Below are 25545 nucleotides of genomic sequence, written 5' to 3' on the forward strand. Positions count from 1 at the left end.
AGTCAAATTTGAATCGTCAGTTCTTATTTCGGCCTCACCACATCCAGGTACGTAAGAAAGGGCTGTCTTAGTTTGAATTTCAGCTTTTAAAATCTTAGATTCCATAGAACGCTGATGAGCTGTGAGTTGACGAAGAATCTCGATCAGACGGCCGGGGAACAAGCTTGTGACGGGCTGCCTATTCTAGGTGTCGGGTGTGGTTAAAAAAATTCAAGTTACGCGTTTTGCGGAAATTTGACAAAATTCCAGGGGTCTCCCTCTCTCGAATATTTCGGCGACGCCGTCTCAGAGTCTCGATTTCTTTTGCTTTTGCAAGGCTAGGAGATCGAAGATTTTGGTTTCCTCCTCTCAGACGAAGATTTACGTTCTCTTATCCTAACATAGCACTAGTTTTCGCGAGTGTCACATCAGCGTTACCTTGTTGGGGTTGGTTGTGTTGTCTAGTAACGTCTTTACCATGTACTTCTCTTGGTTTCAGACTTTGATTCATAATAAAGGTAACACGTGCGTTGCCTGCGTGATCTTAACGAGGAAAAGTGTTGCAAACGCTTAATCGTTGTGCGTAATAACCTTTGTCCTTTTACAGAAACCCAAATCTGTGACGGCTGCTGCATCTGTTTCCTTAATAAACCCAGGTAAGGTGGCAACAGATCTGCAGTCAGTGTTATAGCGCTAGTGATATACTGATACACCGCCGGAATTAACATGCATATGTGTCACTGAATGGAAATTATGTTTCCCGGGCCATTATCGCACCTATGTTAAGATTAACAGCATTGGCATGATATCCAAACCGGATCAGTGACATTCGTCGTCAGTCATCATTTTGTCGAATCCTAGCGTATAAGAGGGAAGCCATTTTAAACGCGTGGATAAATGAAAAAGGTCGTGTTACACGAGGCAATTTTTCTTGCATTTTGCAAGGCAATGTAATGCCATCACGAGACAACGTAATTTGTCACTGAAAATAGATCATCGGATCAATTTGATAAACCTTGCTATATTCCATCCTGGGGGAAAAGCAATACACCTTAACAACTTCACTTGGCCTGTGTACGAATATATGTGACTTTCTTGTTCTTCTCCTCTCAGATGTGCATGTGGACCCACATCAACACAAAGGTAACATATGCATTTTTGAACTCCGACCATCAGGGAAACGAGTACCCGAAGACCTTCTGATTCTAATTAACCAATCACAAATAGAACGAGCTTTCCCGAGGTTATAACGTCCGCTTATCGTGATCGGGACATGTCGTGTTGCTTAGCAACATCTCTGGCCAAAACACAAGGGTACAGTCAACGTTCTTAGTCTGGGTTGCGGCCGAATACGCCGAGTGTTCCCCTGTCCTTGTAGATTGGTTCCACAGTATTGAGACCTCCATGAGGAGGGACTTGACCAAAATGACTTAATTCGTCGATGTTACACGACAGACCTCCTTTGTAAAAAAAAAAAAAGTTGAGCGTTATGTTGTAGTAACAGGCAACAAAACTGGTCAAAAGATATCGTTATACTATAATAACACTGCTGTTAATAAAATCTTGAGGTAATTCCTAGTAGCTTCGGTTGTTATGATTACTTGTTATGTAACTGCATGGTCTGATTGGTTTTGACGGTTCTTCTGTTCTGTTTTCACAGTTTGTCCAGAAACAGAAGAAGCTCTGTACACGGACGAATTTTTTGAGTCTCAGGATCTTGTGGTCAATGCTCTTGACAATGTAGAGGCGCGGCGATACATGGATAGGTAAGTTTCATTCATCCCAGGTTATCAAAATACAATTCATGAAGAAATGTACCGTCTTCACCATACCTTAGAGATTGGCCTCTAGAGCGTTCATTACGTATTTTACGATAACGGCAGAAATTCTCGCGCGCTCATTGGTTAATTTTTATTGTCAATAAGCGGACAGACACATGAATTTATAATTTATGCGATGCGTCAACGAGCGAGAGCAGAGGATTTGTTATCGTAAAAAACAAATTGATGTCACTTTTTAATGCGTCTGTCCTGTTATTGACAATGAATTTCGTCATCACATTGTCAAAGTAGTCTGCGGATCCACAGCCACTTTGACAATGTTATGACGAAATTCATGATCAAAAACAGGACAGACGCATGAAAAACTGACGTCAATTTGTTAAACTGACAATGTGCCGTGAACATTGAAACACCTTTGCCGCTATTCACACTAAGTAGTCTTCCGTTAGTGTAGTGCGTCACTTCTTGGGGGCTCGATCCTGGGGTAAAGTTACAATGATATTTGTACTGTTTTTTTTTAGCCGGTGCGTGAGTACCCAGAGGGCCCTGCTGGAGTCAGGAACCATGGGACCCAAGGGACATGTTCAGGTGAGAGCTGGGGTCAATACCTGATATTCGAGCAAAAGGCAACTTTTCATTAACTAGGTATAACCCGTAGCATTCTCAACTAATAAACTTGTGGCCCAGGCAAACTTTGATTGCCGGTCTAAATCGGGGTGGTCATTTTGGTTTCGAGACAGGAAAAGGCAGAAATGGTCTTTGTTTTTACGATCGACTTAGGCACTACACAGGCGCTCTGTGAACTTGTCAAAGTTAAATTCTCTTTGATGGTGGAAAAGCTGAAAGAGTCTTCTATCTGAGAGACCTAAAAGCAGACAATTTAGGTGAAATCAGCGCGACGAAAGTTTGTAATTATCTACCCATAGGTCTTCGGGATCAAACTATCGTGTACCTTCCTTGATTAACTATGATTCCCGTAGGCTCTGCCAGACGGTTTGCCTTAATATGTTAACCTGTTTTGTCAACAGGTCATTGTTCCTCATCTTACAGAATCATATGCCAGTCAGGTATGTAAATACTTTCCGTTGAAATACATCGCTTTTTGGTTACAGAAAAGGGAAATAAAATGTTACTGTAGAATAACGTTATAAAGATATATCATGTTGTCTGAAAATGTCTTCTTTCGAAAACCGCGGGCCAAGTCAAGCTCGTTCCCAGGGTCTCTCATATTCCCGCCCTACCGGGGTGAGAGAAGTATGAGACCCTGAAAACGAGGTTGGGGCTAAGTGACGGCGCATGATGGTGTCATGCTTGTTTTTGATTGGTTCTTTTTCTATTCACAGCGAGATCCTCCAGAGGAAGATGTGCCGCACTGTACACTCAAGTCGTTTCCAGCGATTATAGAGCACACAATACAATGGGCCAGAGATAAGGTAACGTTGTTGTGTTGCCCTATCCCTGCCCATAATGATATTGGGTTTTCCCTGAGTAATGGTCGTAGTAGAATAGGAGGTATATGATATTGAAATCGAAGAGTACTGTATGGCACTCTAGCTTATCGATCATGCAGGTGGGTGACGTTTTAAGAAAGGTTATATTACGTACGGGGTGGGATGAGAAGCTAAACCTGTTTAATTTAACTCTGATCTTTAAGACCACGGTAATATATAATTTTACTTTTCACTATTCATCTAATATCAAATTAGTCTGATTTTGTATTGAGTTGACCAAGATTTTTGCCTCTGTAGTATTTTCTTTTACTTCGGAAGGGAACTAGAACAAGCCCACAACGTTTCCTACTTTATATTTGACTGAACTAACCAATTGTGTGTTCTCTATTTTTTTTTAGTTTGAAAATTGTTATACTCAAAAGCCTAGATTGTACATGACATTTTGGTCAACAAATGGATCTCCAGAACAACTTTTGGAGGTAAGCAACTAACTTTCATTTATCTAAATTAAGCAGCTATAAGCGTTAGGTGAACCTACAACGTATCAATAATGCAACGTAGGATAAGGTCATGAAATTATTACCATCGAGGAATATTTTTGAGAAAGTCATATTATTCGATCTTTTTTTATCAGCACACCGGAGTATCAGGGAACAAAATAGGCTCTAATTTACTGCCAACCGCATTAAACAATGAACGTTGTGAAAAGACAAAGATAAGAGAGAAAAACGTGATTATAAACTCTCATTCCTTCTCTTGTCTAAAAAGTAGAGGCCTTGTGCGTCATAAGTTTTAGTTTGGACCTACAATCAGGAACAAAAGTGTTGAGACATTTTCGAAATGGGACGTTTTCGAACCGAGATCCGCACTCCCCTTGATAAAAGAAACACGTTTTTCGTCAATAGCTACCCCTCACCCCTACCCCAATTTTATGTTGAAACAGGCTTTGGCGACGCGTGATTACAACATTGGAAAGGGTGGAGGTTGCCAAATATGAGGAGTGTAGGTAGGACAAATTACACTTGAAGGGAGAAAGTTTGTTTTCGGAAAGTGTCTCAACTACCTTTTTCCCTGATTGTAGCTGAGTTGTCAGACCCCTTCTAAGTCCGATCCACGCATTTTATATTTGATTTTATTGGGGAGGAAATGTTTGGTCCTCGGCTGTAAATTTGGCTTGCCTCCGTACACAAGACTCCAGCAAAGAAATAAAACTGAGGAGTAACATGTTCTAATACAGTGGATGTGGCTTTTGCTGATGCATTGTCTTGTTCGGTTTCTTTTGTAGACCCTTCAATCTGGAAATGAACCTGAAGGCGTTTATCGGGTTATAAAACTGTTAAAACGGCGACCTTTAGACTGGGCGAGCTGTGTTGCTCGTAGTAGAATAGAATTTGAGAAGTACTACAACCACAAGGTGAGAGCTGGTCCGATGATGAACAAAATGGCAGGAAAAGACAAAATGGCAAGAGAAAAAGAAAGTTCACGTTAGCGCAGTCGAAAAGGGTTGTGATGAAACGACTGGTGGGGGTCGGGGTCGGGGTTTTTCTTTCATGACTGTTGTGCGAGAGGGTTTTTTTCTGCGATACATCTGGGCTCCAAGATTTCATCCGATGACTTTGTGAAATCGGTACAGTGTTATTTAGAGAGGTCCATCGTGCCGTCGCTTGTCACCTGTTTCCGTTTCGATACGTCGCATAAAACGTCTAGGAGTATTTCTACTCCCTGTATGGGTTGATTGTCCATTGATGGTTTACCCTTAGCGTAAATTCGCTGGTACCTCTTTATACACCTGAGTGAAGAGGTACACTGAGAATGAAGTGTCTTGCCCAAGAACACGACAGATTAAATGACCCAAGCCCAGGTAACTCGATCCGGAGTCTAGTGCGATCGCAGGTTTGTGTAGTTTGAGATTAAATAATTCAATACAGAAGGACAAACACTGTAAACAGAAAATCTCACCGAAACGTTACAAAACTGAAATCAAAATTCTCGTTAATCCTATAGGTTGGCTTAATCGGGGTTTGAACAACACGGCCCAGAATGTTAAACCTGTTGTAATTTTCAGAAAATATTTAAAATTTTATTTTCTTCTAGGCCAAACAATTGCTCCATGCATTTCCTTTGGATACAAGGGTCAAGGATGGATGTAAGTTAATTACGAGTAGTGCCATTTCATATTAGTTCTTAACTTACCTAACTTTTAATACCCACAATATCCTCTCCATTTTCAGCGCTGTTTTGGCAAAGCCCCAAGAGACCACCAATACCACAACAGTTCAGCACTAAAAATGAATTGTAAGTGCTTTCTGTTTGATTGAATATTTCGCTTAACTATAGTCCAGTATTTTGCTCTTTTATACCCCGTCCACACCAACTTGATAAACGTATTTACATGTAAAAGTGGTTTAAGTAAACAAGATTAAAAATTAGTTGCTTATACTGTGCACACCCCACAACTAAACAAGCTGAAAACCTGTTTGATTGAAGTATAGCTTAATATATTAGCCAGATGGTTTGAATTTTTTTTCTCAAAATGACTGCAAAGTGGAATGGACAAATTGAAAAAACCTAAACCTGATTTAGCTCAACTAGTTTAGTTGATGTGAATTGGGCATTAGTGTGAACAAATTTCCTTTGTGTCATTCAAGGGTTAGTTTAAATGAGGAGATTACATCAATTATGCAAACCATGTGCGTCAGTTTGAATGACTCGCTTGACTGACTTTCAAATACGGCGAGAGCCGAGCGAAAAATGCGGTTAGACTTTTAACTTTTTCTTGCTTCTTATTTAGTTCCTTAATACTATAATGTCATAAGAAATTAGCACCTTATCATCTCTTGGTGGAACCCTATATTCTCCTAAGGTGAATCACAAAGAAATGTATTACAAATACTTGGGAGAATTTTGATGATGAGCTTAAGTTTTCTGTGTTTGTTTCTCTCCTCAGACATATGCTTTTCATAAAAAGTAGCAGTAAACTTCACGCTGACACTTGTGGTGTCAAGTACACAACACAGGTTTGTTAAAATGGTATCACAGCTGTCTAGTGAGCTTGTATATGTTAAGGGACAATGTAATACTGAATTCAATTCCGGTACTCATCCTATTAAACATTGGTAGATTATTCGCTCGAGATTTCTATCGCGTGATAGCGCCCCGGTCAACTATCACGCGATAGAAATCGAGAGCGAATAATCTAATTGTTTTAGTATAAGTCTACTAGTCGTTCAAAACTTTATCGAAATCCTCCTCGCAGACAGTTCGAAAACGCAAAGAAGCGGCCGCCAGTTTTTTAAAAAGCGCACACTGCTAGGCTACTCACTATCTACAACAGAATAGATAGTGAGTAACGTAGCCAATCAGCGAACGGCATTCGTGATAGATTTATACTTAGATTATAATTTTTTTTTTATTTTTGTCTTGTGTATGGAACCACATGGAATCTAGCCTACGGATACAGGCGGATTTCCGGCTTTTGCGGCGCGAAACAATATCCGGAAATCTGCCTGTGTTTGCAGGCTGTATGGAATCTTGTTTGAAAACGAATCGAATACTTGCTTGAATGGGATTTTAGACTTAAGACTGTGGCATTGTTCGGAAGTAGTGGGTTAAAAACAAATGTTTTCTCCGTGTAGCTCTGTTTGGGCCCTATTCTCCAGGCCGGAAAGCCAGCTCTCTTGGCAGGTCTTACAGTGACAGGCTGCCAGTTTTCTTACTGGGGATAACACTCAGAAGGAAATTATTTAAATCATCACAATGTTACATGTACTTATCTTCGTTTTAGCAGGCACAATATTAATACTTCGTTGCACAACATTGCATTTTGATTGTACTCCTCTCCCAGCAACTATCTTCACCAATTTCTTGTGATGTTTTTTACATGACTTTACGCATCTCAGTTATTTCTATTTTGAACAGGATTTAAGTGACAGTCGCATTATCGAAATACTCCAGGATGTCGAAGTCCCAGAGTTCAGGCCAAGTTCAAAGGTAAGGCAACATCAAGTGGAATATTTTACCATTTTGTAGACATTCTCCTGAGTAAAGTTGTTATTGAGCCTCTCAGCATATTTTTCTTGGTAATTTTTCTTGGTGAGAATGATTTTCGAGCTAGTACATCAGAGTTAAATCTCGCCTCAAGGAAAGCCCGAAAATTTGTTTTCTCTTCAAGGCAACAAGCCAATTTTGGTGGAAAGCGGACAGTAACACACACGTTTTTAGTTTATTTTGGCTCTAATAGTTCATACTAACGAATTGCCAAAGGTCCCTGATTTCGTTCGGTCCTTGAGTGTAGAGGTGTACAAGCTTTAATTTTTTTTATTTATTTTTTTATTGTTTGTAGCAAATTGAAACCGACGAAACGGCATCAAAACAATCTGAGTCATCTAATCTGTCGGCTGATGACGTCAATAAGTTAATACCAGATCTTAAAGACTTGATAGCAAAAGGAATAAAATCTAGCAACGGTAGGTAAATCAAGGCACTGTCTAAGACACTCCATCCGTGAAACTGAGATATGGCATTGCTGCCTGAGATAGACATATGTTTCTTTATACCATGCCATTGAAAATACAGCCAATCAGAATGCCGGAAAGCTGTTATACATTCGATGGTATTACGTGCAACCTTTTCATCATGCGCCGCGCGTATGTCGCATTGATTGTGTTGACCACTGTATTTGACGTGGTACAAAATAGTTATACAACGCTCTCTCGTGGTATACCATGGAATATCCCACTTGTCACTTGTATTTTCTCCATATACACGCTTGCCTAGCATCTATGTGAGCTGCTGTGTTAAGTCCTTTTCGCTGTGTGCAAGCACCGTTTTGTGACTATCACTTGTTTCAGGCCGGCTGTTAACCAGGGAGGGGGGCGGGGGGGGTCTATGTGAAAGTGTCGGCGATCCACGTCGCACGATTTGAATTGTAGACCGCTAAAGGAGACCAAAGGGTATGACTAAAGCATTACTTGAAACTTAAATGATATTATTCTAACAACATTTTCATGCCTGATAGGTGCGCACCACCAAACACAGTTTGACAGCGTTTTCATTTCTTTGCGTGCAACCCTTAGCGATACCTTGACGGCTGAAAATATTGGCCTTCCGCCCTGAACACCCGCACTGATAGAAAATTTGCAATTCAAACTCGTAACCCACGCGACGAGCGTCCCTGACCCTTTCACACAACAATCCGTTATCTCCAAGGAAGGGGGGAGCGGCGCTATTGGTCGCTCAGACATCAGTTTTTATTACGATTCTTTGTTGTCAGTTTCTATCGAGTAAGGAGATATTTCCCAAATTACTTTGTCAGCGTTTGATTACTGTCTTACTTCTGCTCTCAGATGTATCGCCAATGTTTCCTCAAGAATTTGAAAAGGACGATGATTCCAATGGCCACATCGACTTCATCACCTCGGCTTCGGTTAGTTATCATAACTATTTACTCTTCTATGACGCTTTCCATTCGATTAAAAAGTTCCGGTACGAACTTCTGGAAATTTACAGTGACGAATGCGAGGTACACCGAAATTTTCGGAAATTTCTTACAGAGAATTCCATTCGATTTGACTTTCCTCCCGGAATTTGTGGAATTTTCGGTATTTTCGGTTGAATGGTTCGCTTGTCGGAAATTCAAAATTTCCGGATTGGATTTTCTGGAAACTTTCCCGGGAAATTTCCGTACCATTTGTCCCTGTTTCGAAATTTTAGGAATTTTCGGTTGAATGGAAAACGTCCCTAGTCATCTAGCAGCTACTAGTTCTATCCTCCCTGCCTTTTTGGAAGATTTTTTTAATTGCTGGCAGTTTAAGTATTTGTGTGATTTTGGATTGAGCATTCTTCACGATGTTTATATGTTTCAGAACCTTCGTGCGACGATGTACAGTATAGAACCCGCTGACCGCTTAAAAACGAAGAAAATCGCGGGTAAAATAGTTCCAGCCATCGCTACAACTACCGCTGCTGTAGCCGGCTTGGTAAGTAGGAGTGATTCAATCTAATTGGGAAGAGATTTCCAGGTTCTAACACTGAGCTCTAGGATACTCATGAGAGCTAGGCCTTCATATATGTACGTATAGAGAGAGAAAGCTACACAAGAGTGTCTGGATGGGGCTATTCTTGTTGATCTCACTCTGTTTGACGCTGACGTGGGAGATCTGGGTTCGAGATTAGGATGGGGTTTAACTGATAACTGGTCAATATTTGAACTGTCAGATGAGAAGTGGCGCGTTTTTGAACTGATTGCCGATATGTGAGATCTGCAAAATTTACTTATAGCTAAAAATGAACTTAAATTTTAACTCGTAGCGGCTGGAAGATCACCAAAAGTTTAACTGGTGAGTGATAGGATCCCAGCACCACCTCCAGGCCGTCCCATAACTATTGTAGGTCCAAATATGACAAACTTCCCACGTACTGCAAGAGGGCGTTTTCCCGATACTATGCAGGGAAAAGAAGATAGCATTTATCACTGCATGATGCTTAGTAATACGGACCTGAGTGTATTGCCTTTGTCTCAGGTCGCTATCGAGCTGGTCAAAGTAGTTATGAAGAGTCCCGCAGAAGACTTCAAAAACTGCTTCATGAACCTGGCACTACCATATGTCATCTTCTCTGAACCAGGCCCCCCTGAGGTCACAGTAATCAGGTGAGCCCAGTACTTTTTTTTTCAACATTTGTTATGCATGATTATATGACAGTGATGATCTCTTCTCGTTTTATTTCATTCCAAAGGGAAGGCCTGTCCTTCTCAAACTGGGACAAGTGGGTCGTCAAGGGTACGCAAGATTATAAACTGAAAAGCTTTTTGAAATATTTCAAGGTAAGGAAGCAGCTTTTAAGGATGTGCATACAGTTTACCCCAATTAAACGGCCACCCTTGTGGAAGTGGATAGTGGCCGCTTAAAGGGGACTGGCGGCTCAAAAGAGGTAAAAACAATAGAAAAGCCCTCATCTGGACTTTGATTACTGGCCGCGTAATGAGGGTGGCCGTTTAATAGGGGTTCGACTGTAGTACTCTTATGGTCTAGAAATTATTGCTAGGTCTTTTAGTCAACAGTGCAAGCCTGGCTAGTGATCTTATGTGTTATTTTCGTGAGCAAAAGCTTCAGATGCCTTCTTAACATCCAGGCCCCGGCTGTTCGAAGGCTGGATAACGGGTCCACCGGATAAATCACTTACCAGTGGATAGCGTGGTTCCACTAGATAGCGATTTATCAGGTGGATAGCGTTATCCAGCCTTCGAACAACTGGGGTCTGATGTATAGAATCCATTGCGACGCAAGGTTATCGGTATCTGCGAGCGAGAGAACATACATGCATACATATTTATTCAAATTTATAAACAAAAAATATTCCCATAATAAAAATCGAGGTTACCTCTATAAAAGAAGAAGACCGGGTCAAGATTCGGAACAAGAGGGTGCGTGCCGGCTAATTGAAAGAGACGGGTTCTCGTGAAAGACTGATCTACACCATGGATGTTTGTAGTCAGACTGACAACGTCACTGAAAACCAGTAAAAACGCAAAACGGCGACAATATTTGAAGAAAAGAGCTCTGCTCTGAGTATTCTCCTTTCAGTTAACGTATTGGCGAAATGCACCAGAAGTATTAGTGTATTTGTCAACCATTTCCATCTGCTATTGTCTCCTCTGTAGGATACGTACGGATTTGATGTGTCCATTGTGGTACATGGTGTAAAAATTGTGTATGTTCCTCTGCTGCCGGGGCACTCGAAACGCCTTGAACAGAAGTAAGTCCCCTCTCTCTTCATTCATTCTCGTTTATGTTGAAGATAGTGACTGAGTATAGCTTCCTTGCACTTTGTTGTAATGCGTGGTATATGCTTCCTGTTGTGTCGTGTCGCTAAATTATTACGAGCTTTGATTTGTCCAGTGCCGGTTATTAACTTACTTAACGCATCTTTTCCTAAACTGCTCGCAGAATGACCAAACTAATAAAAGCTCCTGGCAAAGCCTACGTGGACCTCACCGTTTCATTTGAGGGTGACGGTGACGAGGATCTACCCGGGCCCCCTGTAAGGTACTATTTTGGTTCCTAAAGATGGCCCTTCAGAAACGTCCTATGAATGCCTTATGACCTCTTGGGAGCACCTCTGGTGGCTTTTTTAACGATCCTAAACCACGACTGGTCGAAATATCTCTCCAACTCATCATTGGTTGTACATTTATTGGACGGGAATAGGACCTTAATTGTCAAGCATGGCAATACTTTCAAATTTTTACGTTTATTTGTTCGAGAGACTTTTGAGTCTCTTGATCTGCCCCATATTTAAATGTAGTATGATAATTCTATTCAAAGTCTTTTTTAAAAAGTCTAAATGTAATCAATTTAGTCTAAATTAAACTCCAGCTAACAAATGGCTGGAAAGTTGCAAGTACATAAAGTATTTTCTTGTATCATAAGGTCCTGAAATCCTGGGTTATATTTTTGTACCTCTGACATTTTGAGTCCTAATCATTGCTCTTTCCGATTCCTATATTTCTTATGTAAGTGTTGAGAATTCAATGATACGTCAAGACAGTATCGCTTTGTTTGTTGATGAATTTTAATATTCTCCTCACCTATCTTGCTAATAATGTAACGTCATTGAAGGGAGAATTTAGGGAGAAATTAGTTGTTTATAAACTCTCTATAGCTATCTGTTGAGTTACATGCAAGACGAACCTTTTAATGTTGATATACTTCAATGCTCTTGTCTATACCAGTGAATATGTAAAACCTCCCGCTTTACCATAAAAGGCATGCTAGCAGATTTAGCACTGATCATTTAAGATACACGAAGTGTATCTGTTTACACTATAACTGAAACTGAATCCAACTGTTTCGCGCGATTTTCTTCTGGTTACACGAACTGATAAATTTGGGCCAGTATCACAATTGAACATAATTATATGTAACTATGGAATAAAGTGATTGTCAACGTTTGAATGACTATCCTCTCACAATCTAAAGGTACTGTGCTCTAAGGAGCACTAAATCGTGTCTCTATATTAAATATCAAATTTGTGCGTGGAAGTTTAGTGTTTAAACACGATGATCGTGCTTTCACTGAGGCCATTCTACAGCACAAATCACGCTATGCCGTGTAGAATTCATTGGAATTTCTATAACGCAACTGTGGCTTTTGAATTACCAAAAATCGACTCTTGCACAAAAAGAGCCAAAACAGAAACCTCGAGAAAAATGATAGCCGACACCATGTTCCAGGTAACGATGATACCCATTATGTCAAACCCTATATTGGGCAGAACGTTCTGAAGATAAGAAATGTACTTCTCGAAGTTAAACCGGGGTTTCTTTGCGTTGTGTCTCAACTTGCCGACTGCCCTTGCAGCGCCACGAAGAACGATGTCCATGACTTCTCGTCGGGATCTCTTCGGGGTTTCGTTTCCCGAATGATCCTTATCCGCCTCCTTTGCGCTAAGCTTGTCGTCTTCCGACATGTCATTTTCCGGCTCGTGTCCGTGATGTTTGTCGTCGTCGGAGATCTCCGGATCGCTTGTAGTGGCGTGCGCACGAAGGTGGGATTCGCCGGCGTAACTCTTCTTCGTTGACACTTCCTCCACGCCAGACTTAGCTTCACTGTCTGACTGTGAAGCCAAAGGATTGGAATTTGTTTTCTTTAGTGGAGTGAGGCTCGCCTTACGATAACTTTTCTTTGCACTGTTAACCCTTCTCCACAGACTTCGTCCTCGCTTTTGATTCGTTTGTTTCTCGTTCTTTCTCGGCCGCTCGGGTTCGTCTTCAGAACTGCTGTCGGGTCTCTCGGCCCAGGCTTTCACTACCACCGCAAGGTACCTGAGAAAATTCCCACACAAATTTTATCTCATTATTGTATCTGTGAAGCAATGCGTTATCTTAACTATGTCCTGCTTTACTGCAATTAGATGCTGTGTTCTCTGATGAACGCGCCCACGAAGATTTTATTCCGAGTTTTAAGCCTTCTGAGAGGCCTATGTTTAAGTTGTTTGTTATCTTGTGCCCTCTGAGTCAATACACCTTGTTGTTAGAGATACTAAAATGTAATATACACATCAGTTAAAAAGCGAATGTAACACACAAACAGCAAGGCGCAGGTTCTTTATGACAGACGCGCGCAAATCCATAACTCGATACTGAGCGTGCGCTTGTGTATTATTTTGTCAGCTTATGGCGCCTGATATTCCTGTCTCGTTCCGTCCAAATGTAACTTGCTAAACGAACGCAAAGGAAGGGTGAAGTCTACAACTTGTTAAAACTGGTGGTTGCCATAGGCATCACTTTTCAAAACACTCTGACTATTCCCTTTGATTCCCCTGATAACAAAGCATTTTCCTTGGCCAAATAAATACGAAATTTCAGATATAGTAGTCCTGCCGTCCTTTATACCTTTCAACAGTTTTCGCCTTGAGATCACACGTGACCCGACATGTTTCTTCTAGCCTTCAATGGTATTAAATCAGCGGTGTTACAATATCAGTGTTCCCTGACTCAAAATAAAATCCCCTGACTTTTCCCTGGCCTGAAATAATTTTTTTTCTCTGACCATTCCCTGGCCTGTGGCAACCCTGCATTACCAGTCAGTTTAGTACCAAGTTTAGGATTTCAGCCCTGATTTCAAGACGCAAACTACTATGTAAAGGCATAAGTAAGATGGGATGACTTTCTCCTTACCACGAGTACTGCTTTGTGACCCAAGCAGCCATGCATAGTGGGTAGACAGCTGCGATACTGGGAACCAATGCGTAAATCGCGAACACTTTATGCCGCTCCTTGTACAAAAACAGAAATGCATTCACTGCAAGGGAAGCGATGCTGTACACCAAAAGAACTGCCAGGGTAACCTGTAGGTTGAAAACAAAAACGGTGAAGACAGCAGTCTTTTTCGTTAAACAAAACTGTTGAAGTTGTAAAATGAAAACAATTTTCCAAAGTTCATTTTGCAAAGAGACAGCACAAAAGGAACACAGTGCTCGATAATTTTCCACACTAGGTAGAAACACGGAACTACATTATATGTGTTTTTTTGTAAGGTGTCTATTTGGACAAGCTTGCGGGGCTAAAATTAACACATCGTACCACCTTGTATGTGCCACATGAGAGAACAGCTAATCTATCTCGTAGCGGTCAAACTCTCTGGTTGAACCACTCTAAACAACATAATAAGCAGTATCACTGGATTTCTGCTCAAAGCTTTTACTCAAAATAGTCACATACTCAGGTTTCAACCAAAAGCTTTTGGAAAGCTATAAACAGTATTTCCATCATAACAAAGAGTACTGATTACGTGAAAGGCAAAACTCTACGCCGCAGAAACGAGTTGCATTCAGGGTAATGTATCAGTGAAGGGACAAATAATTTCTCGTATTCAAACCTTGCGTCATTTGCTATCCATCTTATAGACGTGACTATGTCGTTCACTAGTGGCAATTACGGTAAAACCTGCTTGACTGAAATGAATTGACTACAAGAATATCTGTTTGGTCTGTTTGGGGCAGGAAGCGAGAGAAATGGGTTATTTCCGAGTTTCCCCTTACCTCTGTGTGAAACCGAGTCTTCGCGCGAAACCATACAAATGAAAATGTGTTTCACCGGCACCTCCATTTTCATCTGCATCAAGCTCATTTTCATATGGACAGTTTTGCACGGACTCGTTTTGAAACAGAGGTAAACGGTAACTCGAAAATGGCCTATTGAGATCTTAGCTTCAATGCTACATCATTCGCTTATTCACTTACTAAATGGGCGCTCAATCAGTCAATCAATCATTGATTAATTTGTCATTTATTAAATGTTAGGATCAGATTTGCCTTACCCTGCATGCAGACGCAGACTTTTTCACAAATTTTCCTCTCTCTGAGAATGACACCACACCTTGTCTGAACGTGATTGGTGAGTCTCTGTTGATCAAGTGCGACGTTATCTCATCTGAAAAAAGACACCACCGTCATGTACGCAAGACTAACTAAGGAATTCAATAACAGCAGAGATATACTAACTTCCATCTGTAAAGCGGGGTGTTTGGAAAACCCGAATAGCGAATAGTCGCGAATAGTCCCGAATGGTGCGGATAGTCTCGAATAGCGCGAATAGTGGCGCACAGTCGCGAAAAGTGGCGAATAGTGACGAATAGTCGTTAATAGTCACCGCTTTAGGTCTAATATCCTGCGTTAATTAATTATTCAAATAAGCAACAGAATTTCAGTGAATTTATTACCTTTTCTTCTCCGGACTCAGGCTCGGGCTGTCCATCGCCGACATTAAGAAAACAGAAAACACAAGGATAACCTAATAAAGACGTATTTGCGCTTTTGGAGCGGTTAAAACAGAAGAAATTACGTTTAGAAACACCCTTTGTCCTGATAAGCGTCTGTGCTTTTTAGCGGGAAAATCCCGTCCTACGTTGCTGCGAGGTTGACTGCCAGATACTGGGTACCCTATTTGCTACGATTTGCCACTGATTTGCCACTATTTGTCACTATTCGAGACTGTGCGCCACGATTCGCACTATTCGAGACTATTCGTACTATTCGCTATTCGCTATTCGCTATTCGGGACTATTCGCTGTTCACTATTCGCGACTATTCGCTCTTCGCTATTCGGGTTTCCCAGACACCCTATAAAACGTTGCTACAGGGCGGCAACCCTGAGGCAACGAACAAACGTTTTTAGTGGGTAACGGTACAGGCCCGCTCAGAAGGTTTTTAATCTACCTCGTGTATCTTCACTTTAAGCCGAGCCTAGGAAAGCACTGTCAGATTGCTTCTGTTGCCTCGACCTCAGTGAGGTGGGAAAAGAGAGCTAACGCGTATGAAACATGCATCGTTCAGCAACATTTTCTCTTAGCAGAAGATATATGTACAGTTATGGAAGGTACTTACTGTGGAACTCTATCATGGAATAACCAGTTATGTACATAACACACACCGCGACACTCCAGAATAGGGCCAGGGTTGCCATGACGTAACAACCTGCTACGAAGCGAACCGCTTTTAGTATGACCAGCGCGTAATCCGGGATCTCAGATTTATCCCTGCTGAGGTTGATCTTCACGTCTAGTGTCTTATCAAAGTGAAGGCAGACATAGATACCCGCGCCGCAAATTAAACCAAACGTCACAGTAAAAAGTGGTATCCACTGTTGAGAAAATCAAGGAGATTGTCAACCTATTACAATTGTTTGTCACTTTAAGGGACAGTATTACGGCCGATGTACAATGGCCGGGTGCTTGCTAAGAACTTGAAATATCATCTTGCAGTTAAATGAAAAAACAACAAAAGTGGTGAAAGCAAAGAAGAGGATTAGGCTAAGGGCAGGACATGACTGACATTTCAGGCTAAGAATAAGGTGGAGGTCACGAAGAGGAGAGTGGAAAGAGTTTAGGAGGATGTAGGGAGTGTAGGGGGTTGGTGTAGACGAGATGCAACAGCGAGAAGAAAGTGAGATAACATCGTGTCGCCCCGTTGGGCGAAAGATTACGCCATTTGAAGGAAAGGGGAGTACTTGGTGCTTAGTTTTTGACAATCCAAAACTGAAAACCATTTTGAAAATGCTGCCTTCTCCGACTTCGTGCGTGAGGCACTTGATAAAAGTACATTTCCGTAGTGGTTCCAACCAACTGAGTCATTCAACTCTGAGAAAACTTCATTCCCTTACCTTGAAAACTTTCGCGCATCTTTCCAACGTTTTCGGATACCTTTGCTCATCTTCCAGCTTCGACATACCCTTCTCCAGCCACGGCAACATTCTTTTGTTGGTAAAAATCGTGCACACAAAGCACAGAAGAACGAGACTTAACGACACTGAGGCCCATCCATAGGTATAGACTTGTCTTGCCGCTAAAAAGTCCAATGTCCCATGAGCGAGGAGCATAGTGAGCCATACAAACCCTCCAACAATCCCTAGAATTCGATACCTTGGGTGCGTGTAGCCTGACAAGGCTGCAGATACAAGAATAACAGGTCTTAAGATGTCGAATGTTCTTGTAGTTGGCATGTCTATGTTTTCTGTCGCCAGCTGAGGGTTGCGCTGTGTTTTTACAGGCGGTGAGATGTTTCCTTTTCCTCTCCTAGCGAACAAGAATCGAAACATGACTGCAAGGAGGTGAACCTAGTTCCTGCAGACAAATAACGAACCGAGATTAGAAAATGCTGAAGTCAAAAGGTAGCAAAAACTGAAAGTAACATCCCTGATTTGGGGACCTTGTGCTTAGAAATGCGCTTTTTAGGAGATCGTGAGTGATATGGTCACATGTTGTAAATCATACAGTGTTTATATGGGAATCAAATAAATTCATGTCCGTAAAATATTATTTCTGGAATAGATCGAAAGTGAATGACTCCACATCAAAGTGGAAGACTCCATATCAACGAAAAAAATAATTGATCGCTGGCAACTGAAAAAAAAAAAGAATTAATTGATCTCTGGCGTTTGTTTCTAGAGTCATTAGCTTTGATGAAAAAAAATCTTTACCCGATATCTTGAGTTTATAAAGGCCCGCGAATGTTCTAAGATCGTATTTTTTCGGAACTTATCCTATGGGACATCGCATTCCAGGTTTTTTAACGTAGTATGTTTAATCGTACCATGTTTGCTCCGATCACAACTGAACAGTACCAACAAATTGATTCACCAACAAATCGAAATGCAGAGCACATGAACTGCCAGTTGGACTGAGCCCCGGAACTGGTGAGCCCCGGACTGAGCATAAATTAAAAACTAATAATTTAAAAATACTAATAAAATATTATGAATTAAAATAATATTAAAACAGGCGCCGGATAACATGGAAGCTGTCGAAGACGATTAGATTTCCCTTTCTTATTTCCGCTATTCCCATTTTTGGTGCAAACAGCTTTCAATTCGATCTCCATGCATCACTCTAATTTTCAATCAAAACAACAAAAAATGCAAATCGTAACCAGTTCATTGTAAATGTCAACATTAAGGATTTTCTGTCAAATAAACATAACACGGATATTTCTGGCGTTGATTCCGTCTACCAATGCCAATTAAATCTAATTTAAAGCGTTAAATCTGGAAAGGAATTCGTTCCAAGGGCGATAAAATCGCTAAATTATGCAATAAACGAACGATAAATCATTAATTCACGGTGCAGTTTCACAGGTAAAGAATAAAATATTTCCTAGACTGACATTTAACGTGATTGAACTCGCCTGATGGATAAACTTGATCGTTAGAATCATAACACGTTGATGAAACATTCCGCTTTGTGTTTATTAGTGATTCATTTGCAATATATTTAATGATTGTGGCTGATGTTCAACTACCCGAAGTATTCTCATATTGACCAGTTGTCTGACCAGTTGTCGATGTTGGAGTATGAAAACGTTACCTTGCCTATATGTAAACTCACTTTGCAAGCTAATATCAAAGTAAACCATTTCTGCGAATGGAAGTCCGTTACTCCGCGAGAAACCTATTTCACAGCTAACTGATACCAACAATGTCAATTTCGCAAGTAAATTTCTGAAGAAAGAAACACGTCATGAGTCAACAACGTTACCTTTGACTGCACAGTTCATCGTGATCTTTCTAACCGGCTCCAACGTCGAACTAAATTCTGTTCATGAATTGTTGTGGAGTCGTATACCGGTTATCTGATTGAGGTGGTTCGCTCAGGGATCAAACGAAATGTTTCTAACTCATCCGGAAAGAGAGTGCATGACGTAAGTTACTAATTGACACGAAACGTCAATCGCAAACTGGTACACCTTTCCTAATGGACAAGTAAACATACCGAGCAAAATTAAACTTTGAAAAGAATCGGTTTTAGAAAAGGTGCAATGCTAGTATTTCGCTTTGTGTGTTTAAAATGGCTCAAAACCTGAAGAAATCAATGCTTTGTGACCTTGACTTCGTGTGATTTGTCGGGATAGTTGAGAAATACGACATGATCTTCTCGCTACGCAACGCAGGTTGATAAATAATCGTATCGTGGAGTTGTCTTGCCAATTGAGACAACACATATTAAGAAACGACAACAAAGAAGGTCCTACAAACTGTCAACAGCATCCTCATCAACAGATCAGAAAACTACCATGAAAACAAGTAGTTACTTACTTCCAAATATGTCCTTCAGTTCACACTGCGCCGTTTCTTTGCAAAGTGTTCCCTAATTGGGAATGTTATGAGGTATTACGCTCTGTAAAATGTTCCAGATTGTAGAGATCTATATCAAAATATCGCCTTGTTCGTACAGAGAAACCAAAACATTCACGGTATTCTGTCCACAGTGAATGACAATTACGAAATACAGCGTGTTACAACAAGAGATAAATTTGCATAAAGACCCCGATATTATTCACATTAAAAGATATTAAACAACAAAGAAATGTTCCCAAAATTGACCTCCCTGTGGACTTCCTTTTGTCTTTCTGAAGAAACCGTTTACCCGTCAATCAATAGACCTTCCAGATCGTATTGTTATTATTTTTATTCTTTACCGCGTATTTTTTTTTCCTAGCTTCCTCAACGAACCATGATTATGAAGGAAGTGACTGTTTGCAACGTAATTTAAAAGATCACTGTGCCTGATAATGAACTCTAGTGGCCTGTGTGGTCAGTGGTTTCGTTGGCAAGAGAGGCAATATTCACGGCAGGCGAAACCGCGATCTAGCCCAGGGCGCGCGATCTAGCCCTACCCTCTGTACCCAGCGGCTTTTTATGCGCGGTTTCTGGTGTCTGATCCGAAGGATCTATCGCGCCGTGCACGAAGGAAAAAATCTTTAGCACCCAGGGTAGTCCGAACGTTTCTCACGACGTTGTTGCAAAAAATTTCGGGCGTTTTATTTCGGACGGATTTTCGGACTGATTTCGGACTAAAAATTCGGACATTTTGCTGAAATATACAAAGAATGAGACTACCGGAAACATTACATTACATTAGGCCATCTTCGCTCCTAAAGGGGAGCATAGGGCGTCAACCATGGATCTCCACCTAACTCTATTACTGGCAGTTCGCTTTGCCTCTATCCACGTGAACTTATTCTTGGCGAGCTCAGCTATCACACTTCGCCTCCAGGATGGCTTTGGGCGACTTCTTCTTCTAGAGCCCTGAGGGTTCCACTCGAGAGCGCAACGTGTGATATTATTCTCAGGCTTCCGTAGCGTATGCCCGACCATTTCCATTTTCTTCTCATAATGCTTTCTTCTATACGTATTTGTTGTGTCCTTTCCCATAGTTCTTCATTTGAAATGACCTCTGGCCAGCGGATGTTCAGGATCTTCCTTAAACACTTGTTGATAACGGTTGACAATTTCTTGGTCAGTAGTTTCGTCGATCTCCATGTTTCCGAACCGTACAGAAGGGCAGACTTACAGAAACAACACATGTGAAAATGATAGTTCTACTGCACCCTCAAGGTTTTACAGATATACCGACGAAAAAGTAACATATTTTATCAAGCCGCAACTTATCTCAAACAGAGTTCGCTCCTGCGCTTTGGAGCTACTTGAAAGTTTTAAAATGTAAAAAATGTAAAATGTAAACTGTAAATATATTTCGGACCCTCTCAAATTTCAGACGGTTCTATTTTCGAACACTTTTTATTGCGCCAAATTAAAATCGTCCGAACGTTTTTGCAAGTAATGTATCTTATGGACCGTATGGACACCCGCTTACGGAGACGCGTTTTGGGGTACCGGTAGTCGTGCACTCTTGGCAAGCTCAACTAGAAGAGATCAACGTGCTTCTGTGTAAGAGGCAATGCCTGGGCTACCTTCGCTACCTTTGGGGAGGAGTTTCCAGAAGGGTCGCTACTTTTCCAATTTACGAACAACCAATTTTATCGCGGGGTCGTTTTTACCTTCGAAACTTGACATAAAGGAGCGGCAAAGCTGGTCGGGGAACAAATTAGGATTTCTTACAACTGTAAGGTATCCTTTACTTCTGGTGTAGAGATGTAGCCTTCTACGGAGAAGAGTATGATGAGCTAAAAGAATGTCTGCATAGGAGGCGTGCAGTAACATAGAAGATATCCAAAAAGGTCATAGTGACCGGCTCAAAACAGTAGAAATATGGTCACCACTGGAAAACCATAAGGTGAATAATGAGCGAAGAACTGAACTTATAAATATTTTATTTTTCAAAACACTCCATATGTTAGGGAGCTTCGGATAGATAGATACTGTATGTTGTTTTCTACGTTGGTTCTTGTGTGTTTTACGGAATTCCGTTACTTAGTTAGTCATGCTGAGAGGCTCTGATGGTAAATATGGCGGCGAAGGTTGACACATCGCTTCGACAGTGGAAATTTTCGAGAAGACAGGGACCTTTAACTTTCAGGATGTTATATAATGTAAAGAATTTAGTCATTCACAACAATGTCTTTCGAGTCATTTGCGTGTTATCCCTGCACGAGATTCCTGCATAATACCCCACTTTATTTAATAACTCTGTGCGCGCTCTTTACAAGTGCTTTTGAACAAGATTACGAAATAAATCTTATTTTAGGAAACGATCCACCAACGCATTTTTTCCTGACAGTCGCGTGCTTGTTGAGGTCTTTTACAAGGTAATCGGTGTTTGAGTGGCGATGACAGATAAAGATAATTTCATTCTAACATAATCTTAGAGAACGAAGTAGACACAGAAAGTGGTAACAAGAAAACATTTTGGTCATAGAGTGGTTTCAGTTTCGTATATTCGCGTCTATAAGCTGTGTTGACGAGTTCTGCTTTAAACAAAGAAACTCAAATCCCCTTTTTTGCGTGATGTTTCTGGTGATTATATTAACGGATCTTCCGGTCACCGTAAAAAACGGCACAATAACTTGTTATTAGGCCCGGGTGGTAAACCATCAAATCCGGTATTTCCTGCACCTGTCACGATCTGGGGCTTATAGTTGCGTAGTTAAGTCCTACTTATAATCGTCGTTTAGCACTTAGTGGTTTCCTTTAGTTGCGTCTCGGTGTGAATTGTTTTTTTCTCTCGAGGCCCTTTATTAATACCGCATTTCCTCGATTAAACGCTCACCCTCGAAAAATCCGTCCCCCTCTAATAAAGACCCCTTTAAGGGACGAAATATGCTGGAAAACATCCAGCCCCACTTAAAATGAACGTACGTTACTACGAACAATGCATTGACAAATTTAGAGTTACGAGATGAAAGAAAGAAAGGATAAATTTACGAGATTCACCATCCAAGAAGTAGGAACTATCTTTGTAATACAGGCGGCATCGGTCAGTTCATTTATCATTGCAACTGAAAGTTTTGCCAATGTCAAAAGAAATGGAACCGAATTTGAAGTGTACTGAAGTGGTAAAGGTAAAGTGTGTGTACGAGCCAAGTGGCCCATAAGGCTGGTGTTTATCTCTGGTTTCTGTAGCATGAAGCGACTATATAGGAGTATTTCTCTCCCCCTGGATGGGAGGCTAGTCCATCGCAAGGTTACCCCCAGCATTAAGTTTGCCGGTACCCGTATATACACCCGGGTGGAGAGAGGCACTGTGAGAACACAACACAATGTCTCCGGCCAGGACTCGAACCCTGGCCGCTCAATCCGGAGACGAGTGCACTAACCATGATTGTGCATGTTGTTGTTAGTTTTTTTATTTCAATCGTCTACGTCATTAGCCGGTCCCCCCGGGGGGGACTCCCATTTAAAATGGACGGGGGTGCTCGTCGTACCTTATAGGAGGTAAAACAGCGGTTTTGCTACCTCTCAGGGTGTTCAGCCTCAAAAGTTCCACAGCGGGAACTTTTACGTTACGTTTTAGGGTATTGAGCCGAAAAAAATGTGACAAGAGATGTGTTGTTAAAGAATTAGTACCTTTTAGGGGTGAAAAACATTTCAATCTACGCCCACAAAGTAGGATTTTGGTACCTCTTAAAGGTTCTTTTCAAAATTTCCGACTAGCACCCCCGTCCTTTTTATTTGGGAGTCCCCCCCCCCCGGGCATTAGCCATCCTCATATGATCTGTTACTTATCGTTTTTCGAAACGAAACCATGCATCACTGTACTTTTTCTATAATCCAGCAATCTTTTTTGAACATGATTTTCGAAAAGAAAACAATGTGTCTTACTAAAGTTCAAAATACAAGGTTTGAACAAATAAATTTTATGCTCAATATTAGTTGTTAGCGTGTGTTTCGGTTTTTCTACTTTTTTCTTTCTAACATCAATTATAACATAAACTTAAATATAACTACTAACAAAAGTCACTCGAACAAAATAAATAAATAGAGAAAACATAACAGGTTAACTGAGAAGAAAATTGGCACTCGGTGAACTCTGTTGTTGTCACATGACATACTTACAAGCTTTCTGCCTTGTCGCGCGTCTTTCTAAAGCTACTTGGAATAAACAGATATACTTGCACTCAAAATAAAGTGCTGTTTGAACTCTCCGTCAATTTATTTTCTCTGTCTCTGTCTCATAGTCACACAGTTTGCCTTAGTAAGCCAAAAATAATGCACTTAATTCCAGAAAGGCAAATTTGAGATGGCGTTGTGAGTATTTTCTTGCCTGCTTAACAAACCCATATCCCAGGGGGACATATGTGTCTTCCTTGCTGCTCGCCCTCTTTAGAGTCCCATGTCCCCTCCATGCTTTCCCCAGGAGGAACCTTGCTTGTCGTTTCAGTAACGCCATGATTCCTGGCACGAGATGGGGTTGGAGCGGTCGCCTCAGTGGCATTTGCAGTAGTTGTGTTGGGAGAAGCTGGGCTTGGAGAACTCCTCCCCCTGGCTGGACCCGGAACGTCTCTGTCTTTTTCTGAAATACAGGGCAAGAATCCGGGAGGACACTCCTTGTCATCATATGTGGAAGGCAGTTTCTTGTTAGTTACAGGGAAGTTGTGCCCGAAGTTTGCTGCGAGGAGGATGATGATAACGACCTTTATTACCATGTCTGCTCCGTGCTGAACTAAAGAGAGAAAGATAGGAAACGTAAGTTTCTTTTCTCAGAAATTAGCGGCAGTGTTTTTTTTTTTTTTTCTCATTACGCGAGCGTCTGCCTTAATTGATCCGGTATTCTCCAGTCTATACGATATTTAGAGCAGATAATATTGCATATTTGATAGTCTTGAGACTGACCTTAATTACCGATTAGGTTATTACTGAATCAATGGAGACCTTCCCTGCCCGTTTAGCAGGAGGCAATTCATGCGTCATCTCGTGTGAATTCTGACTTACTGTTTCACTTTACTTTATAATTAGCGTGATCACGAAATTTTTTAAAACATGTACGCCTTTACTTTCAAAGAGAATTATCAAGACGAATTTCCGCTAAAGAAATCAGCAGGACAACTTTGCAAAGTACGTCACTGAAATTTTCGAGTCAACGGTCAAAGCTCCAAAGATATATGATTTCAGCTTGAGACGTGGGAAAAAGTGGTATAGGACTTATGCTTATTCCTTATTTTTTCCGGAACTCTAGCAAACTGTAGTTGTTTAAACTTTTTAAGCGTTAATCGCGTACGGCGACGTACAGTAACCGTAAATTGAAAAAGAAAACACTTGTTGTGTTCTTTTTCCCCCTAACAAGGCAGATGACGAAAGGAGGAAAAAATGCTATTGCGTAAGTAGAACAATGTTTTCTTTTAGCGTCAGAGTTCCCAGAATTGAACGCATCCATCATAGCGATTTTTAATATCGAATCATAGTCCTTCAATCAAAAGGCCTACTGATTTGGATTTGTTTTTCTCGACTCCTTGGTTATCACGGTAGACCTTCGCTCCATTCTTAATCAAATGATCTTAAAACTGAAATTGTTTGAATTGCCTTGTTTTCGAGAGGACATTCTTAAGGTATGGCAGTTCAACGCTAACTGCAATTCTTAACCGATAATTGGAATAAACCTGCAGTTTAACATTAAACATGCAGTGCAAACTTGTCTCATGCCTTCTTTTTGAACTTCTTAGTCTCGTACAAAGGAAGCTTGTCTGTTCCTCATGACACTAAGTTCTCTCAGGTGTGACATGACATATTTCTACCAGCAAGAGGAATAGGAAATTATAATTACGATCTGCTTTCACAAGTTTCACTTCATGGGAGTCACATATAGTTACTCATTCACTGTGGAGCCGCTTTACCTCCACTTCCATTTTTGCGCAGCGAAAGCTTTAAACGAGCTGTTTCAAATGAGCAAAAACACAGTATCGATAGAAAAAGTATCTACCTGCCTTGTGCAAGTTTTCGTGCACATACCTCTTAATTCCTTGTTGTCACGTATGAAATCCCCAGCTTTTCCCGGACAATTTATCTGAGTGCAAATGAGCTCTCTCTTTCTAACACACCCTCGGGATGACTGGGAAATTTTAGCTGGGTGAAACACTAGGGAAGAGGTTAGTACAGTTCTGCCTG

At 41.0% G+C, this 25545-nt stretch overlaps 2 protein-coding genes across 8 annotated transcripts in view; one reads left to right on the plus strand and one right to left on the minus strand.

Moving 5' to 3' along the window:
* Positions 1–12160, plus strand: part of LOC145497483 (ubiquitin-like modifier-activating enzyme 6) — a 32373-nt gene extending 20213 nt beyond the window's left edge. For all 6 annotated transcript variants that reach the window (XM_081477288.1, XM_081477296.1, XM_081477319.1 and 3 more), the window contains 20 exons: positions 1–47; positions 587–635; positions 1093–1122; positions 1640–1745; positions 2282–2348; positions 2789–2827; positions 3104–3193; positions 3610–3690; positions 4497–4625; positions 5306–5357; positions 5443–5506; positions 6159–6228; positions 7130–7201; positions 7554–7677; positions 8557–8636; positions 9076–9189; positions 9733–9860; positions 9947–10034; positions 10872–10966; positions 11158–12160. The exon at positions 1–47 is cut by the window's left edge and continues 31 nt beyond it. In XM_081477288.1, coding sequence (XP_081333414.1) covers positions 1–47; positions 587–635; positions 1093–1122; positions 1640–1745; positions 2282–2348; positions 2789–2827; positions 3104–3193; positions 3610–3690; positions 4497–4625; positions 5306–5357; positions 5443–5506; positions 6159–6228; positions 7130–7201; positions 7554–7677; positions 8557–8636; positions 9076–9189; positions 9733–9860; positions 9947–10034; positions 10872–10966; positions 11158–11275 — 1643 coding nt within the window. In that variant the 3' untranslated portion in view covers positions 11276–12160. The remainder of the gene's footprint in view (positions 48–586; positions 636–1092; positions 1123–1639; positions 1746–2281; positions 2349–2788; positions 2828–3103; positions 3194–3609; positions 3691–4496; positions 4626–5305; positions 5358–5442; positions 5507–6158; positions 6229–7129; positions 7202–7553; positions 7678–8556; positions 8637–9075; positions 9190–9732; positions 9861–9946; positions 10035–10871; positions 10967–11157) is intronic.
* Positions 12161–12202: 42 nt separating this feature from the next.
* Positions 12203–21263, minus strand: LOC145497516 (uncharacterized). Of its 2 annotated transcripts, none has more exons than XM_081477339.1 (6): positions 19300–21263; positions 16873–17332; positions 16098–16353; positions 15032–15144; positions 13891–14060; positions 12203–13035 (listed from the first exon to the last, which is right to left on the minus strand). In XM_081477339.1, the coding sequence occupies exons 2-6, from the start codon at positions 17305–17307 to the stop codon at positions 12342–12344; spliced, it is 1668 nt and encodes a 555-aa protein (XP_081333465.1). In that variant the 5' UTR covers positions 17308–17332; positions 19300–21263; the 3' UTR covers positions 12203–12341. The 2 variants fall into 2 exon arrangements, with proteins under 2 accessions (XP_081333465.1, XP_081333457.1); XM_081477331.1 differs by lacking the exon at positions 19300–21263 and adding an exon at positions 18743–19268.
* Between the last annotated feature and the right edge of the window lie 4282 nt (positions 21264–25545).

Source organism: Orbicella franksi, chromosome 1 (assembly GCF_964199315.1).
Source record: "Orbicella franksi chromosome 1, jaOrbFran1.1, whole genome shotgun sequence".
Lineage (NCBI taxonomy): Eukaryota > Metazoa > Cnidaria > Anthozoa > Scleractinia > Merulinidae > Orbicella > Orbicella franksi.

Excerpts from the sequence above, each read along its gene's own strand:
- LOC145497516 (XM_081477339.1), bottom strand. The coding sequence starts at position 17,307 with ATGTTTCGATTCTTGTTCGCTAGGAGAGGAAAAGGAAACATCTCACCG. Across the intron at positions 15,145-16,097 it reads TTCCATGATAGAGTTCCACA|ATGAGATAACGTCGCACTTG; the intron begins GTAAGTACCTTC and ends GTCTTTTTTCAG. Across the intron at positions 13,036-13,890 it reads GTCACAAAGCAGTACTCGTG|GTACCTTGCGGTGGTAGTGA; the intron begins GTAAGGAGAAAG and ends GAATTTTCTCAG.